Raw genomic sequence first — 16,806 nt, forward strand, 5'->3', positions numbered from 1 at the left:
CATAGCTGTTCGAGATGGCACCCTGAGCTGTGCATTTCAGTCAGTGCTTTAAATAGTAGCACGCTAGATCTGACCAAAATCCAAACAATATGACAGGACAGATAGAAACATCTGGAAGATATTAAGTGTCTGTGAGCCGGGTTTTTCTGATAAGTCAAAATCCATGGCTCTGACTTATAGGCAAACTCATCATTTTCTAGACGAAGAAACTGAGACTTAGAAAGAATAATAAGAGCTGCCTAGAGTCTCACAGAGCGTAAGTGGCAGAGCTGGTTGACCCAAGATCCATCTGGCTCCAATATCTGTCCTCTTTCCACCCCCATGACGCCAACGCTGGGTCTGTTTGACACTTGGATATCAGGTATCCACGTGGTAACTATATTTTCCAAACCCCAAACAGGGACACATGGTCTGACAAGTGTGAAGGCACTTCTGGGGACAAGAGACTAGAATGTTTTAAATTAAGACCATCCTAGCAAATCCAGGACATCTGGTCATCAGAGATATCTAGGGGCTGCCCACACCCTTGGCACGAGGCTGGCTTTTGCCATTTAAGATCCTTTTCCATCCTGAATACCCAAGATCTATTTTTTGGTTGGAGCATATGCCGCAGACAAGTGAGAGATACTTAAAAAGATCAAACAGCTGGAGAGAGATTGCAAGGGACATTCTTTTCAGGGCCACCTAAAAGGGGAGAGAGCAGGAGAGGGCAGGCCAGTGGCAGAGGCTCAGGGGACTAACCCACGGCTCTAACTCGAGGAGGCTGAGGCTCTGGAAGCCCAGGGCAGATGAATGCTGGCGGATTTTCACCGGTGTCAGGAATGCGGCCCCCCTCCCCCTCGCCCTCCTCTTTTCTCAGCTCTTCCCCTTGCTCTTCTTCTGGGACTTCAGCCGCTCCCTTCCTGCCTCCCACTCGCCTCTACAGCTGTGCAGGAGGCACCTAAGGGAGGGGGCGGCTGGCTCCTGTAGACGGGAGAGGATTTACTAGGTGCTGAGAGGGCCGGAGAGCCTGCTTCTGTGAACGGGCCCCACGTGGCGGGTTCCTGTAGAACCGCCCCGTTCTATGCAGAGTTGCACGGGAAGCTGTCCCGTGAAGACTTGGGCCGCATGTGTTTTGTATTCAGTGGGAGTTGGGGTCAATGTCGCGTTGATGTTCTTAGGATAAAATGCCAGTCTTCAGAGCAGTCATCTGGGGAGGCCTAACGATGGTCATGTGAGGTTTGTGTATTTGAGGTTGTGTGTTTGTCTTATTTAAGAAATGAAAAGCGGGGGTGCCTGGGTGGCTCAGTCGTTAAGCGTCTGCCTTTGGCTCAGGCCGTGATCTCAGGGTCCTGGGATGGAGCCCCTTGGGGCTCCCCGCTCAGTGGGGAATCTGCTTTTCCCTCTCCCTTTGCCCCTTACCCTCCCCCCGCCCCTGCTTGTATACACGCGCTCTGTCGCTTTCAAATGAATTAATAAAAAAGATTTTATTAATTCATTTGAAAGCGAGAGAGAGAGCACAAGTGGGGAGGAGAGGGAGAAGCAGGCTTCCCTCTGAGCAGGGAGCCCGATGCGGTGCTCGATCCCAGGACCCTGGGATCATGACCTGAGCCGAAGGCAGACGCTTACCTGACCAAGCCACCCAGGTGCCCCATCACATGAATAAATAAATCTTAAAAAAAAAATAGGAAAAGTGAGGTGGGAGGTGGTGTGTATGAGTGTGCGTGTGTGGAGAGAGGCGGAGAGAGAGAGAGAGCTTTGGCATTTGCTAGAAAACACAGGATCATAGTCTTAGGGGCAGGCCTCAAGCAATGTATAGCCTGTCCTCTTCACTTTATAGATGGGGACACTAAAATCTAGACAGAAAAAGTTACTTTTCTGGGGTCAATAGCTAGTCAGTGATTGTACTGGGCATAGTCTCCAGGTCTTCTAGTTCAAGTATAAGGCTTCCCCTTCCCGCCAGGCCATGTTCTGGCATATCAGACGCAAGCCCTAGGACAGGAGCGGGGAGGTGGGGGAGGGGAGAGGAGACTGATCTCCAGTGTCAGGGTCTCACAGACTAATCGGTAAGGTCATGACCCCACTAGAGAGCAGCTCCAAACTGTACTGGCTGGGATGTCAGATCCAGGGAGAGAGCCCAGGGGCCTGGAGAATTGGGATACTGGTACAGCCATCTGGGCCCAGATGTTTGGGGAAGGGGAGGGAATGGCTGAAGGAGCAGCTTGCACAGCTGGCATGATGTAACGTGTCCTTCAGTGATACTTTTTGCTCCAACTCTTGTCTGGAGGTGGTTCGTTGAATTGCTTTCCCTGAAAAGCCCATTGACTTGCACATTGATGTCTCCTAAAGCTTCTTCTCTGCGGAGGGTTCAATGTCTGTGACAGACACAGAGAAGCTACCAGTTAATATCTTCTCTTAGCCCAATGTGCTGAAGGAAAGCCATTAACTAAGTGGTCGCCAAGGCTAACGTGTCGTTCCAGTGTTTTAACCTATTGTACTTTACAACATTATTCTTCCAGAGCATTTCAGAAGTCTCTGTCCAGTTTCTCTTGGGAAGAACCACTTAGCAAGCAGTCCTTACCTGCCTGCAATGAGTTATCATTGAAGTTACTCATCTAGCTTTCCTTTTTATCTGGAAACTTGGGTGAGAGTCTCTGGAAGGCGAGGATCCTGACTTTACTCATACGGGGCTCCCATGAGCTCCTGCCCAGGGCTGGCTCTGAGGGAACTTCTGTTGGCTGACACTGAGGATCGCCCTGCTGGCATGTTCAAGTCATTCCTCCAAGCCTTGAGATGTGAACAGCTGGATCTCTCAGCTGTAAACCCGTGGCCATACTAACACCTTACGTGAATGTCCACTGTAAGCAACGTCAGCTGAGGGCGAGCCTCTTGAGGAACCGAATGGAGTTTTACTCATCTTGGCATCTCTGTGCTTAGCCCAGTGCCTGCTCCAAAGTAAGAGCTCGATAAATGTTTATTGGATTAAATAGAAATGAAACACATTTTTTTATGAGGCAGCTTCTGTCCCCAGACTCAGACTACATACCATTACAGGTAAAAGAGATTAAAAAAAAAAAATCATTTCCTCCTTTGGAAACTGTGCTATTAGTTTCTTTTTCAAGGTCAGCCATTCTGATCTGATCTCTGTCATTCACACAAGAAGCAGCAACTTCCCTGATACTTCAAAGTCCCTTTTTCTTACCTAAACTGATTTTTTTTAATTTTAATTTTTAATTTAATTTTATTTTTTTTAAGATTTTATTCATTTATTCATGAGAGACAGAGAGAGAGAGAGGGAGGCAGAGGCAGAGGGAGAAGCAGGGCCCCCACGTAGCAGGGAGCCCAATGCGGGACTCAATCCCAGGACCCCGGGATCACAACCCGAGCTAAAGGCAGACACCCAACCATCTGAGCCACCCAGGCGCCCTAATTTTAATTTTTTAAAGCACAGACCCATCTTTCATCTATTTCGGACAGTGTGTCTGGGTTGACAAGATGTTTTCTCAGTTTCCTCACCTAAGCAAGCTTTAATCAGTTTGTTCCTGTCTTGCTCTAGTCCTGAAACAATTTTTTTTTTTTTGACCCAGAGTTTATGACAGAAGTTTACATTAGGGAACATTTCTGCATCTTTCCGGGATTTTCATCTTTAGAGCATTAGAACAGACACGCCCCCCCCCCATTGTTTGGATGATAACTGTATTTAAGAACATGATCTTGGGCTGCACATTCATTCATGTGACTACCAACTGATCCAGATGAACGTTACTGGAACGTAAATACTGTAGCTGGAAGGCAAGATCAAAAACCATTCCCTGGACAGAAATATTAGTCTTTCTACTGCCAACGGGGAAAGACAGCAGTTTAACATGTAAGGTGATTTCACGCATTTTTACATTAAGTAGAATCTTGTGTCCATTTTGTATGGTTGAGATTGTTTACAAGTGACAGGTAAAGGCCAGAGGTCCACAGAACCACCCGATGTTCCTGTTTGAATGTCAGTCCCACCATAGATGTTTGGAGAAATCACTGTTCTGGCCACAATATCAACTAACAGCAACTACTAGTATTTCATCCACCTGAATTGTGTCACCAGAGATTAAGTGAAAAGACTACATTTCCATTTGTGTGTGTGTGTGTGTGTGTGTGTGTGTGAGATGTGGTGGTGGCCTGGTGGGTCTCATAGGTTCATGCAAAATAGCAAGAGAGAAGGTTAAGTTTAATGAACAAACTGTAACAGGTTATTTTTTTTTAACGAAACAGACTCTCTCGAGTTCTTCTGTATACTACGAAATTAGTAGATCTTTCCAGAAAGAAAGAGTAAATCTTTTTTTGACTTAAGAGCACGTGTGGACTTTCCCTGGGTCCACTTATGTCATTGGGTCACATTTCGATGGAGCACTTTGAGAAGTTTGCCTCTCTGTAATCGATGGCAAATGGAGAGACAGAGAATACATAAAACAGCCTAGGGCCTTTTGGGATTCGAATGGCTCCACGCTGTCCCCAAATGCAGACTTCCCTGCTTCTACCAGCTCCAGCTCAGGCCCTCTCTTAGGCCAGGTCTAAAACAGGCTGCTTGCAAAGAACAGGTATTACCCTTGGGTTAAATAAATATTTCATGCAATTTCTTTCAGCTGGCCAATCAATTATTGGACCTGATTGACCTAGAACCTTCTGGTTATTATAACACTCTTCTATCTTTATTCCTGAAGAAAAAAAATCATCTGTTATCTCGACGACAGCAACCACCACACGCACACGCACACACACACACACACACACACTCTCTTGGAGCATTTTGAAGTTTCGTTGAGATGCCTTCACTTATTTAGGCAAATTACACGAATAAAGTAAAAAGTTCACATCTGTTTTGAGCTTGACTCTGGTAGCACTAGTGTTACTGGATTTTATAAAAAAGGAATTCCAGTTACAGCAAGTACATTTATAAAAGCACAACTGGGGTGGATGAAATCGAAGTAGTTCACTAGGTTTGATCAATAGTGAGTCCTGGCCGCACGGGTCACCTGCGAGCTTCGGGAAACACTGATGCCGGCAGCCACGGTGCAGGCCAACGAAATCAGGATCTCTGGGGGTGTGGCCCGAGCATCTGTATTTTAAAATCTCCTCCAGAAGATTTTAACGTGCAGCCGGTGTTGAGAACCACAGCGTTAGGTAAATGAAACCAGGGAATTAGGAAAGTAGTGATTAATATCACGCCACATTCAGTAAGAAGCTGAAGAGTCCGAGTTTTGAAAGTTAGGATAGATCTTCAGATGTCCGAGCTAGATGGGACTTTAGAGATAACGTCCCATTTTAGAGAGGGGGACCGAGGCTCAGAGGCGTATTAAGGTTGGATGGCGGGATGGTAAGCGGTTCTTGAAATCAGTGCCTTTCACTGTGTGCCCCTCCCTCTAAAAGTTACGTTGAAAATGAAGAGAAAAGATCAGATACCCCTCTGTGTTCCTCCTGACCGTCCATTGCCTTGGAACTCTTCAAACACGAACTGGTTTTCGGAGGCGGCAGGAGCACAGCTCTGCAGCTCTCAGACCTGAGCAGAAGGCACATAAAGTTTTCATCACTTATTAGCTGCTGCGTGTGCTCCCTGAGCCTGTCTTCTCCTCTGTAAAACAGAAATGAAGAATAACTACTTCCCAATATGGTCACAAGCGAGGTGACGGGTCAAGCGTGTACTTTGGTGCCATAGTAACTGCTCAGTAAATTACATGGTAATGATAATTAAGTGCATAAAAAAAAAATCTTGGCCTTTCTTGTAGAAACCGCTTCGGAGGGGATGAAAGATGTCCTGAAGTTTCTTTGCGTGAAGTGTCTTAATCTTGCAAAGGTTGGTTTTGGTTTCCATTGATTGAAAACAAAAATAGATGCCAACTGAAGGCTTCTTGGACAGGAATGAATGGATTTCCAATCTGCGTTTTCTTGTTTACCCTGGAAAATATGCAATCCAAGGGAAACACAGGTGGTTAAACTGTTCGGTGCCTCTGTTTTGATCATACGCAGAGGGCTCTAAGCATTCACACGCAAATATTTTAAGTCATACAGAAGGAAGACTAACTTTTCAGGGTTCCAGGACTTTAGGTTTCCTAGGGTATATTTAAGTTCTTCTCTTTCAGCCATCTATGGAAAAACACCTTTCAGATCCAATACAGACTGAATTCCAGAACAACTGAAAAACCAAAAAAGCTCACAATTGGCGCTGAAAAGCAGCATCTCTCTTCCCTTAGGGTCTTTCTGCTTTGCTTTTGCATCCCTTTTGTTTTGCAAAAAATACTGTCTTCGGTGGGGAGAGGGAAGCCTGCTCCCCGGCCGCTTAGTTGGGAAACGGAGCTGGGGACCGAGACGCAGCAGGTCCCTGGAGCAGGCGGCGCGCCCCCGCGTCCCCCGCCCCCACCCCCCCAGCCCGGGCGTGTGCGGACGTGTCTCGGGCGTGACCTCGGAGCAGCTGCGCCACCGCTCAGCCTCGCGGCGGGAGAAACCCGAGCTCCCAACAAAACAGCTCCATCTTTGGCAAGTCCTCTGGTATTTAAGGCGCTGCCGGTGGGGAGCGATGCCGCGTGCCTGAGACGCTCTGGGAACTCACGGGCTCGACTGCCCTGGTTTTACGTTTCTGAAGCGTCTGAACATCTGCAGGGGAACCTCCCGTGGGTGGCGGGGCCGGGGCCGGGCCGGAAGCAGCCAATGCATCTGCAGGGAGACGCGGGGGAGCCGGATGCATCATCAGCCTTCAGAGGGGCGGGGGGCACCTTGCTGTTTCTGTTCTTCTTTCGTTTCTTTTCCCCTTTTCTGCAGCCATTAGGGGGTCCGCAAAGGCTGAGAATATTTAAACTCCTGCAAGACGAGCTCGCCCTGCCCAGGCTGATACAAGTTTTCGTGATACTAAGCTGCCTCTACCTGGGTGGAGTTATGGGGGTGCAAAGATGGTGGGGACAGAAAAATGGTAGATTCTTTTCCGGGAAGAAGTTTCAAGGCCATGTCATAGGAGCTGACATGGATTGCCTATTCTGTGCTAAGCATTTTATTTTATTTTATTTTATTTTTTTAATACTGATTTTTTATTATATTATGTTAGTCACCATACAGTACATCCCCGGTTTTCGATGTAAGGCTCGATGATTCATTAGTTGTGTATAACACCCAGTGCACCATGCAATATGTGCCCTCCTTACTACCCATCACCGGTCTATCCCATTCCCCCACCCCCCTCCCCTCTGTAGCCCTCAGTTTGTTTCTCATAGTCCATAGTCTCTCATGTTTCATTCCCCCTTCTGATTACCCCCCCTTTCTTTATCCCTTTCTTCCCCTACTGATCATTCTAGTTCTTATGTTCCATAGATGAGAGAAATCATATGATAGTTGTCTTTCTCTGCTTGACTTATTTCACTAAGCATTATCTCCTCCAGTGCCGTCCATGTTGTAGCAAATGTTGAGAACTCGTTCTTTCTGATTGCTGAGTAATATTCCATTGTATATATGGACCACAACTTCTTAATCCAGTCATCTGTTGCAGGGCATCTCGGCTCCTTCCACGATTTAGCTATTGTGGACATTGCTGCTATGAACATTGGGGTGCATATGGTCCTTCTCTTCACTACGTCTGTATCTTTGGGGTAAACACCCAGTACTGTGCTAAGCATTTTAATACAGTGACTCATTTCATCCTCGCAACACCGGTCTGAAACCTGTGAAATAGGAATTCTTCCCGTCCCTGCTTTACAGACCTCAGAAGAGGCAGAGGCACAGAGAGGTTCAGCAACTTGATCAGGGTCACACAGCTAGTAAATGGTAGGGCGGAGTTTCAATGATTGCCCCAGGGCCTGTGCTGGTAACAACCCGCTGTGCTCAACAGATGAAAGGTGCTGTGCTCTTGAATTCCTCTCCGAGCGCATCAGATGTCAATGAGGCGGAGAGACAAGCTCTGGAAAGTTTGGAAGTCAGGGCAAGTCAGGACCTTCCTCAGTGTTCTGATTTGGTCAGAAAGAGCTGGGGACAAATGGGGTGGTGTAGCCAACCCTCACTAGGAATGGTGTTTTGGACAGGTGGCAGTGGGGTAACGCTGTCCCGTCCCTGTCAGGGAGGGCTCCCTGTCAGTTGGACCTACTGGAAAGGGATACAGACAGGCAGGGACAGGAGGTGAGGATTGTAGTCAGTCGGCTACGGTCTGAAAGGAAAAGAGAGAGGTTTGAGAGGACATGCCACCTGGCAGCCCCGCTAGGGCCTTCCCTGAGAGTCCGGGGAGGGGCCGGGTGGCACCTTCACGCCCAGGAAGTATGCCAGGCGCTCACTCTGAAGTCCGGCAGGCCAATTTATTGATAGCCAAGGTTGGCTAGACCGTGAAGGAGTCAAGTCTTGCCCCATGCAGGACATCCCCCTCCTGGAAAGGAGGTATGGGGAGCGGAAGGGGTCCCAGAGGATGCTTTTGGGGAGAAGGCAGGGAGAAAAAAACCCAAGGTTCTAGGCCAGTTTGGGGGCTCATTTCTCTGGGGTGCAGAAGAGCTAAATGCACTGCTTCCCCCGTACACAGCCCGCAGCAGGCTCACCTCCCACTGACTGAGGTGTCTCTCCCGGCTAATTCTTACTTGTGGATTTCACCACCTTTGTGCGAACAGCCCCATTGTTTCCATTATACCAGCCAAAGTACCCAGCACATTTGCCTTCAGTCAGGCAGAACAAGCCTTTCCCTCACGTCCCCCTCTCCCTGTACCTTACCCATACAGCCAGGGGCCTGACTAGGAGCAACGGACAGAAGGGGCGACCGCACCTGCCTTCAGAAGACCTTGATGAGGGCACAGAGCAGTCCTGGGACTATGCCTGGCTCACCTGGACTGTGTCTGGGTGTTCCCAGGCGAACCCACAGCGTATAGGATTCCTTCAGATGGAGAAACCAGCAGGTGCACCACTTTGGTGGGTTCCTATATGGCTCTGCCACTGACTTGCTGTGTGACCTGGGGCAAGTTCCTTAACTTCCCCGGGCTTCGGTCTTGTCGTCGGCAAAATGGTGATAATGCTCATAGTCCCTCCGGATGGTTGTTAGAAGAATTAAAAGGAGTGAATCAATGTAAAATGTCTGGCACATGGTAAGTGCTTAATAAATAGGGGCTTCTGCTTTTGCCACGATTCTGATTCCTGTGCAGCTCTAGGTCGCTCACTTGACCTCTCCGAATCTCACTGTCCTCAAATGGAAGACTGGTGTAATCCCATCTGTTTTATAGGAGGGTTGTGAGAATTAAATGGTGTTAATGACTATTGTAATGACTATTTGTAGTAGGTGACTATTCTTTGGTGTTGGTTTAGCCTAGTTTATCTGCCGGGGGGATGACTTGATTTTCAACTCTGAACAAGTTTCTTGTAAGAGCTTCAAAATAGTGACCATAGCCAGCGAGGGTGCTTGGACATTGTGCTTAATGTCAACCACGTCCCCTTTCCCAGCTGTAAAATGGTATGATAATAACCACCCTAGGAATGTCAAGGACATTACGAGGGAAAAATATACAATAATATACAAAGCACTTTGAGCTCCTCTGAAGAGAGACGCACATAAATGGAAGGTGGTGTTATAAGGTGGGGTAATCACGGGTTTCTCTCCCTCTTTTTATTTAATTAGGAGAAAACTAGTCATTAGGAAGCCTGGTCTTGTTAAAACTGTGGCCTGGGAAATTGTTTTCTTGGCACCTAATCAGGACTTGTGACATGGCAAGTTTCTGCAGAATGTGGGCAGCAGGGGACCTTCCCCCAGGCTCGGTGACAGGTCTGTAGATTGCGAGGAATTCGCTGTCTGAGGGCCATGGCCTGAGGTGGCTGACGCAGAGCTGGCTGGGGAGCCTGCTGGCCTCCTGCTCCCGAAGAGGCTCCCCACCCCCTCCCAGTTCGGCACGCACTCGGCCCAGCGCGGTGGCCTTCCACCCTGGGGCCCTGAGGCCACCTGATCTGCACGTTCGGCTTACTGCAGATCCGCATTCATGGTTTTCCACCCTGGGCCCTGTTGGCCCCCCTGGGGTGACCTCAGGGCTCTGGAAACACCTTCCATTTGACCTTTTCTTTCTAACTCAGTACCCGGAAGAAGAAATCAAGAAATCGGCTTGCTGTCCTTAAAATGGGTCATAGCAGAGTAGGCGCCTGGGTCCAATGCTCGCCCCACCGTGTGCCTCTGTTCCGGAAGCAGCCCCCAGCTGGAAAGGCTCCCTCTTCTCTGCAAGTCCCAACCTGCCCGTTGTCCCGGATTCTCCCGAAAGGCTGCCTCTGCCAGGAGGCCTTCTGCAGTCTGTCCAGTGATCGTTGTCCTCTTCCTCTTCTGGACTCTCGTCCGTGTGGCGTGGCCGTGTGTATTAGTCCCTGACTCTGAGCCAGTGGAAGGAAGGGAGGAAAATAAGTTAGGGAAGAGAAGGAGGCCCAGCCAGAAGCCACAGCCAGAATCACTAGCAGAATTAATTGTGCTGATTTCCCCTGGCAGCACTGACAAAGCCAGCAGGAGGCTTTCTGGAAAACCCTGAGATGAGCAGTTCTTGTCAAAATTATGCATTATTTTAAACATACAGAAAATCTTATAATAGATGCGCACCGTTCCACTACTCAGATTGCCAGATGTTAATGTTTTACCGTATTTGCCTTAACTATCTTCTTATATATTCTTTAAAAGAAGTGAAACTTCTAGATGCAGCTAAGGCCCTCCCTCTGCACTGGGGTCACCGCTTTCCCTCCTTCTTTGGGGTCACCGCTTCCCTTTATCCTTTAATAAGGGGCCCTTTGCCTGCATCTATGGATGGATTTAGGTGACCGGTAAACCACTGGATGGTAATACGTAAAGTGTAAAATTGTGTATGCATGTCTTCCTCGCACACACCACAGCTACTCAGGAAATCCTCTTGACTCAGCCTTCCCCCAGGCTCCACCGTCACCGCCGGCCCAAGCTGTCATTATCTCGTCCTGGGCCATTTGCTTCCCTACGACAGCCAGAGACATTTCAGGGTCTTAGTTGGAACATGTTACCCCTTTGTTCACATCCCGCTAATGGCTCCTGATGGACCTCCGAGTAGAAGTCGAAGTCCTCGTGGCCCCACAAGGCCCCATGTGGTATCTGCCACCCCCCTCCCCGCCCCCACGAGGCCCCTGGCCTCCTCTCCACTGAGCCTGCCTCCCTCTCCCTCTCTCTGGGCTAGCCACACTCAGACGCACAAGCCTGGCCTTGCCCTGTGCTACGCTCTTGCTCCACGTGCCCACCAGGCAAACCTCTCACCTGCTTCGGTTCTTTGCTAACATTTCACGTCTCAGTGAGGACAGCTTGGCACACCCTATTTCAAAATGCAGGCTCTTCCCCTTCGATCTCTCTCTTTCCCACTGAAATTGCTCTTTCCCCATAGCGTTCGTTTTCAAGCAAGTTGTCTCTTCACTTATTACATTTATTCCTTACTGCCCATCTTTTCCTGCTAGAATGTGAGCTCCGGGGCGCCTGGGTGGCGCAGTCATTAAGCGTCTGCCTTCGGCTCAGGGCGTGATCCTGGCGTTCGGGGATCGAGTCCCACATGGGGCTCCTCTGCTGGGAGCCTGCTTCTTCCTCTCCCACTTCCCCTGCTTGTGTTCCCTCTCTCGCTGGCTGTCTCTGTCACATAAATAAATAAAATCTTAAAAAAAAAAAAAAAAAGAATGTGAGCTCCACGAGAGGAGGAATTTCTGTCTCTTTTTGCTCACTGATGTTTCCTTAATCCCTGCGACAGTGCCCAGCACGGCGGTGCCGCATCGTTGTTGAATGATTAAATGAATGAATGATTGAATGAATGGTTGAATGAATACGAGCATTTTGTGTTGGAGAGGGTCCAGAACGTTCATCAGATTTTCAAAAGTGTCCGTGGCACAAAGAAAGGAACCATTGACGTGGTAAATCATCGACAAGGTTACTGGAAATTTTTGCTTGCCAGGTAGCCTGCCCGAGGAAGCAGCAGATCACGAGAAAGTCATTCTCCTTCTCTGACCTGTGTCTCCCTGGAGAACTGCTGTGGTAACTGCTGGGACCTCCTTCCCTAGGACTGGCACCGGGTGTCCTTGGAGCCAGCTCTGGCCTGACTGAGGCACAGAGCCAGGGATGCCTTGATGGAGAGAGAGCGTGGGCAGGAGCTCTGGCAGGAGGCCGGTTCCAGAGAAACTATAATTGTTTTTACTTCTTCTGTGTCTGGGGGCAGAGGCCGAATGTGGCCAGAGTCTCCTGAGCTTCCTTGGGTGATACACGCAAGATGCCCAGACCATGGGAGCTGCTCCCTGCCTTGTAGGCTCCGAGCCTAGGCAAGGAGCAAGACCAGGAAATCTCGGGGCGCCTGGGTGGCACAGCGGTTAAGCGTCTGCCTTCGGCTCAGGGCGTGATCCCGGCGTTCTGGGATCGAGCCCCACATCAGGCTCCTCTGCTGTGAGCCTGCTTCTTCCTCTCCCACTCCCCCTGCTTGTGTTCCCTCTCTCGCTGGCTGTCTCTATCTCTGTCAAATAAATAAATAAAATCTTTAAAAAAAAAAAAAAAAGACCAGGAAATCTCGTAAGAGCCCCAACAAGGGGAGACCAGACATTGGCCTTTGATGCAGAGAGAGGTAATAGGTGGCGGGGGAGGGGGGCACCTGGAAAGCAAAAAGATACCAAAGGCCATCTGGAGGTGATAGTGGGAGTGAATTGGAGGTGAGTCAGCCAGCTCTCAGGGTAGTTAAAAGACAAGTGGGTAATTGTGGGTGCAGCCGGCGGGTCACACACAGAAAATGAGGAACAAGTGGTTAATTGGGCCCACAAGCCCAGGATCCCGCCTGTAATTAGCAAATTGCAGGGCTTTGATATTTGCTTTGGTAACAACTTATGTAGTAAATTGCAGGGAGCAAAACTGCACCCCCAGCCTGGGAGGTGACCCTGTGTCTCTATTCCCTGAGCCATTTTCTCACAACCACTTGTAGGCAGCACACACGTGACTACAACCCCAACATCGGAGTGAGGCGTGCGGGCACCTTTTTGCAGGCTGACAGCGGCCTGTGACTCTTTTTGTGTTCCCCTTGACCTCTTGTTTAAGTTTTTGCCGACTCAGGGCTGAAGTTGAGGGCTCATTCCCCAGCATGGGCCCCCACTGTTCAGACACTGTTTCCTGTGTTCCCCTGCGCCACAGCCCCTAGTGCAGAGCTCCTCTGGCCAGTGTCGTGACCTAGGAGTGGCTATGGGGATTTCCAGGGCAAGTGCCATGGTAGGGATTGGCGGAGAGACAAGAGAGCCCTGTTGCGGTGTTGTTGAAATTTGTCCACGAAGACGTCCTGTGCTGGTCCCTGATCAGAGACTGGCCTTCACAGACTTCGTCTCTGTATTTACCTTTGCGAGCTTCTGAGAGATTCTAACTCAAGTGAAGACTGGAAGTCTAGGAAAATTGCTTTGGGCTTGTCATGGTGAAACCTTATAAATTGCCACAGATGCCGAAAGACTGGCGAGGACATGCAGGGAAAGAGTACTATGTGAAAGTGTGGGGAGACCTGGGTTTGAATTTGGATTCTCAACTGACTCTTCGTTGGGTCTTGTTTAGTTACTTAAATACCTGTACATCATCTTTGCACTTATTGGTCTGTTTTTATAGACTTATTTTTCTCTTGGTTATGGGTGAACATTTTCTTGCTTCCTTATATGTCTAATGATTTTGTTTATGACATGGTAGACGTTGTGTAGCTATATTGTTAAGTATCTGGACTCTGCTATCTTCTTTTAAAGAGTGTTAGACTTTGTTTTGGCAGTCGGTTAATTTACTCGTGAAATAGTTTAATCCCTTTGAGCCTTGTCTTTAAGCTTTGCTATGCAGGGTCCAGAGTAATGTTCACTCCAAGAATGGTTCAACCACTTTTCTCAAGGATGACTCCTCTGGGCTCTTCATCGAATGCTCCCGGTGTCACCCAGGACTCTCCCCTTCGGCTGGTTGGTACACCACCATTTCCACACCCTGTGAGAGGTTTGGGTTTTTCAGCTTACTACTCTCTGGTCATTTCTTTGGCCTGGCCTTGTGGAATTTCACATTATACACACATGACCTAATACTCAGCAGACTCAAGAGGCTATCTCAGCAGATATGTTCTTTTTCTGTGTATCTCTTCTCCTTCCTGGAAGTGTTATTCTCAACTCCTGGCCACCTCAGCTTCTCCAGTCTCTGGCCTCTGTCTCCCCTCCTTAGTGAAGCTGCCAGACTATGCTTGTGATTTCCAGATGGAAATTGCCTCCCCGCAGAAATCAGGGTTATTTTAAGGCTCAGCTCATTGATCCTTTCTCTTGGGAATCACAGTTTTACACTGCCTATTTCCCAATGTCCGAAAGTGGTTGTAATTCTACCAAGACTAGAAGTTGAAGCCTGCTCAAGCTAATAAAACTGCAGTTTCCCTAAAGGGTAGAAACAGAACATATCGATATTTGCTGTAAAAGTTAGTTGTGATAACTAAAATCTGTAACAGATCACAAAGCATGTACCATAATGCATGAAATAAGGAATGAAGCATAAAATAAGAAGTGTTAATAAGTCCTAGTTTTCCCTTTCTTTTTCTTTGACACCAAGAATATGAATGGATTTAGTGTTTTCATGAAATTGTAGAATTTTAGAGCGGCAAGGGATTTACTTCAGAGAAGATGAGTTGGTTCAAATGCCTCATTTTACAGATGAACAGACAGAGGTTTAGTGAGAAGTGATTTTCCCAAGACCTCATGGTCAGTTGGTAGAAGAAAGACTGGAACTCAGGTGTCCTGGCTTCCAGCCTATGATTTTGGAACTTTATAGCAGATTCAGTAAATCAGGATATAATTTTGGGCTTCTCAGGAGTGGATGGATCTGAATGGTGGGTTTTTTTTTTTTTTTAAGATGTTATTTATTTATTTGACAGAGGGAGACAGAAGCAGAGCAGCAGGCAGAGGGCTAGGGAGAAGCAGGCTCCCCACAGAGCAGGGAGCCCAATGCGGGACTCGATCCCAGGACCCTGGCATCATGACCTGAGCCAAAGGCAGACGCTTAACAGACTGAGCCACCCAGTCACCCCCTGAATGGTGTTCATTGGAGCAGCCTCCATTGTCCAATGCAGAAATGCAAAATACTTCCAGTATTTCGCTCCCATAGGATATTCCATTATGTTCGGACATATGAACATGTCAGGTAATTATTGTCGTTTTATTTTGGCTCTGTCAGTCACGGTTATAAGGCAGCTAAGGATTTACTCTGCATGCAGCCGCTCCAAGACTCAATGCAGAAATAGATGATAAAACTTTACAGAAAGCGATCAGCACGTTGCAAGATGTGAAAAAAAAAAACACCGTATGTCAGGAGGCCTGCGTTCTAGACCCACTTTGTTATTTCTCTTCACCGGGCCGAGCTTTTCCTAACCATAAACTAAGTACAATAGACTGGATGACCTACCATGTCCGTCGTAGCTTGGAGAATCTTTACCTCTGGAGCTCTACGTCTTGCTATGCCTAGGGATATGCACGTGAAGCTTGGGGGTTGGGTGTGGAGGTTGTGGAAAGGCATTCTAAGCCAAAGGGGCAATATGAATCAAGGGGATGAAACCAGGATGTGGCTAAAATGGAATTTGTGATCTGATCCACAGCTGGGACACAGAGAGGAATTTGAGGATCCATGAGCAAGCGTCCCGGGACCCCTGTTCGAGAAACTCTGTATTAAAAGTTAAAAACTGTCACTTGATTTGTCTGCTTAACATCAGAGATTGCAAACGCAAGTGTAAATAATAGGGAGATTTAAATAGTGAGGTAGGATTGAGAAGAAGGTGGATATTCTCTCTCTTTCCTTAAGATAACCACTGACACGGAGACAGAAAATTTCAGAATCTCACATAGAACTCTTCTCCCAGAACAATGCTCAGAGTTTTGGCGTCTCTGGTTTGCAAAACAGTGGAGAACGGGGTGAGTGGTAGGTAATACAGGACATGCTGGTTAGGAGGAGGTCCTAGACACTTGAATGCCAGGCTTAAGGGTTGGAAATGCTTCCGTAGGTTGTGGGAGTGATTGCAAGCACACGGGCAAGAGACTTATATGTTCAGCTCTGTGTTTCAGCTTTCTCCGGGTATGGCATGGAGGGTGGACCAGACGGGGGTAAGGGACACTGGCCGGGACACTGGCACAATAGCCCAGGTGACAAAAGATGAAGGACAAAAGAGAATGAAAGCCCTGACAGAGAGTGACTGATGGAAGGACTACGAGAATGAAGAACTACTGAGACCTGTCTGCGGACAGACGTGGAGGTGTGGGAGGAACACCTTCCAGGTGTTCAGGCCGTGGGAGGGAGAGGGTGGTGACTCCAGAGTCACCTCGGAGCTTGAGCAACGGCACATGGGGGTTTGGGAAATAGATGAATCTGGGTGTTCATGTAATTCATTCTGGATTTCTTCCATGGTAATAGAAGGATGAGTGTACCTATTCCTTGGAGTTTTCGTAAGGACTGGTGGATCGGTTTATATGGAAGCTTCTAGGATGTGTTAACACATGGTTCCCAGTTAATGTTAATTTCATCCATCCAGCTATTTATTAAATCTATGCAAGTTTGGAAGGAAATAATTAGTCCATTTAGGACCATATCAAACATTTCAAATTCATTGCTAGTTAAGAGATTATGGCTGAGGTGTCTCTGTGGGGCTAGGCCACTCCTGGCCACTGGGCTAGGCCACAGTTCAAGGTCAGAAAGTTGTTCCCAGCAGCATGAGGTCCCTCTCTTTCCCTTCCTTTCATTACCAACCCCCTACCGCAGGCTACTTCTAGGTCTCTGATGTAGTAAATGAGAAAAAAAGAAAGAAAGAAAGAAAGAAAGAAAGAAAGAAAGAAAGAAAGAAA

General features: G+C 48.1%; 1 protein-coding gene across 26 annotated transcripts in view; it reads left to right on the plus strand.

Moving 5' to 3' along the window:
• The window catches only part of LOC103676002, a 184,400-nt gene that overhangs the window by 58,573 nt on the left and 109,021 nt on the right, over positions 1–16,806 (plus strand). The window contains exon 6 of one of the 26 annotated variants that reach the window (XM_040621440.1): positions 5,751–6,045. The exons of the other annotated variants lie outside the window; for them this stretch is intronic. Within the exon in view, the coding sequence (XP_040477374.1) occupies positions 5,751–5,808 (58 nt within the window). The 3' untranslated portion in view covers positions 5,809–6,045. Of the gene's footprint in view, positions 1–5,750; positions 6,046–16,806 lie in introns of those variants that run through there. 26 annotated transcript variants of the gene reach the window in all.

This window comes from Ursus maritimus, unplaced genomic scaffold (genome assembly GCF_017311325.1).
Source record: "Ursus maritimus isolate PB19 unplaced genomic scaffold, ASM1731132v1 scaffold_4, whole genome shotgun sequence".
NCBI classification, from domain to species: domain Eukaryota; kingdom Metazoa; phylum Chordata; class Mammalia; order Carnivora; family Ursidae; genus Ursus; species Ursus maritimus.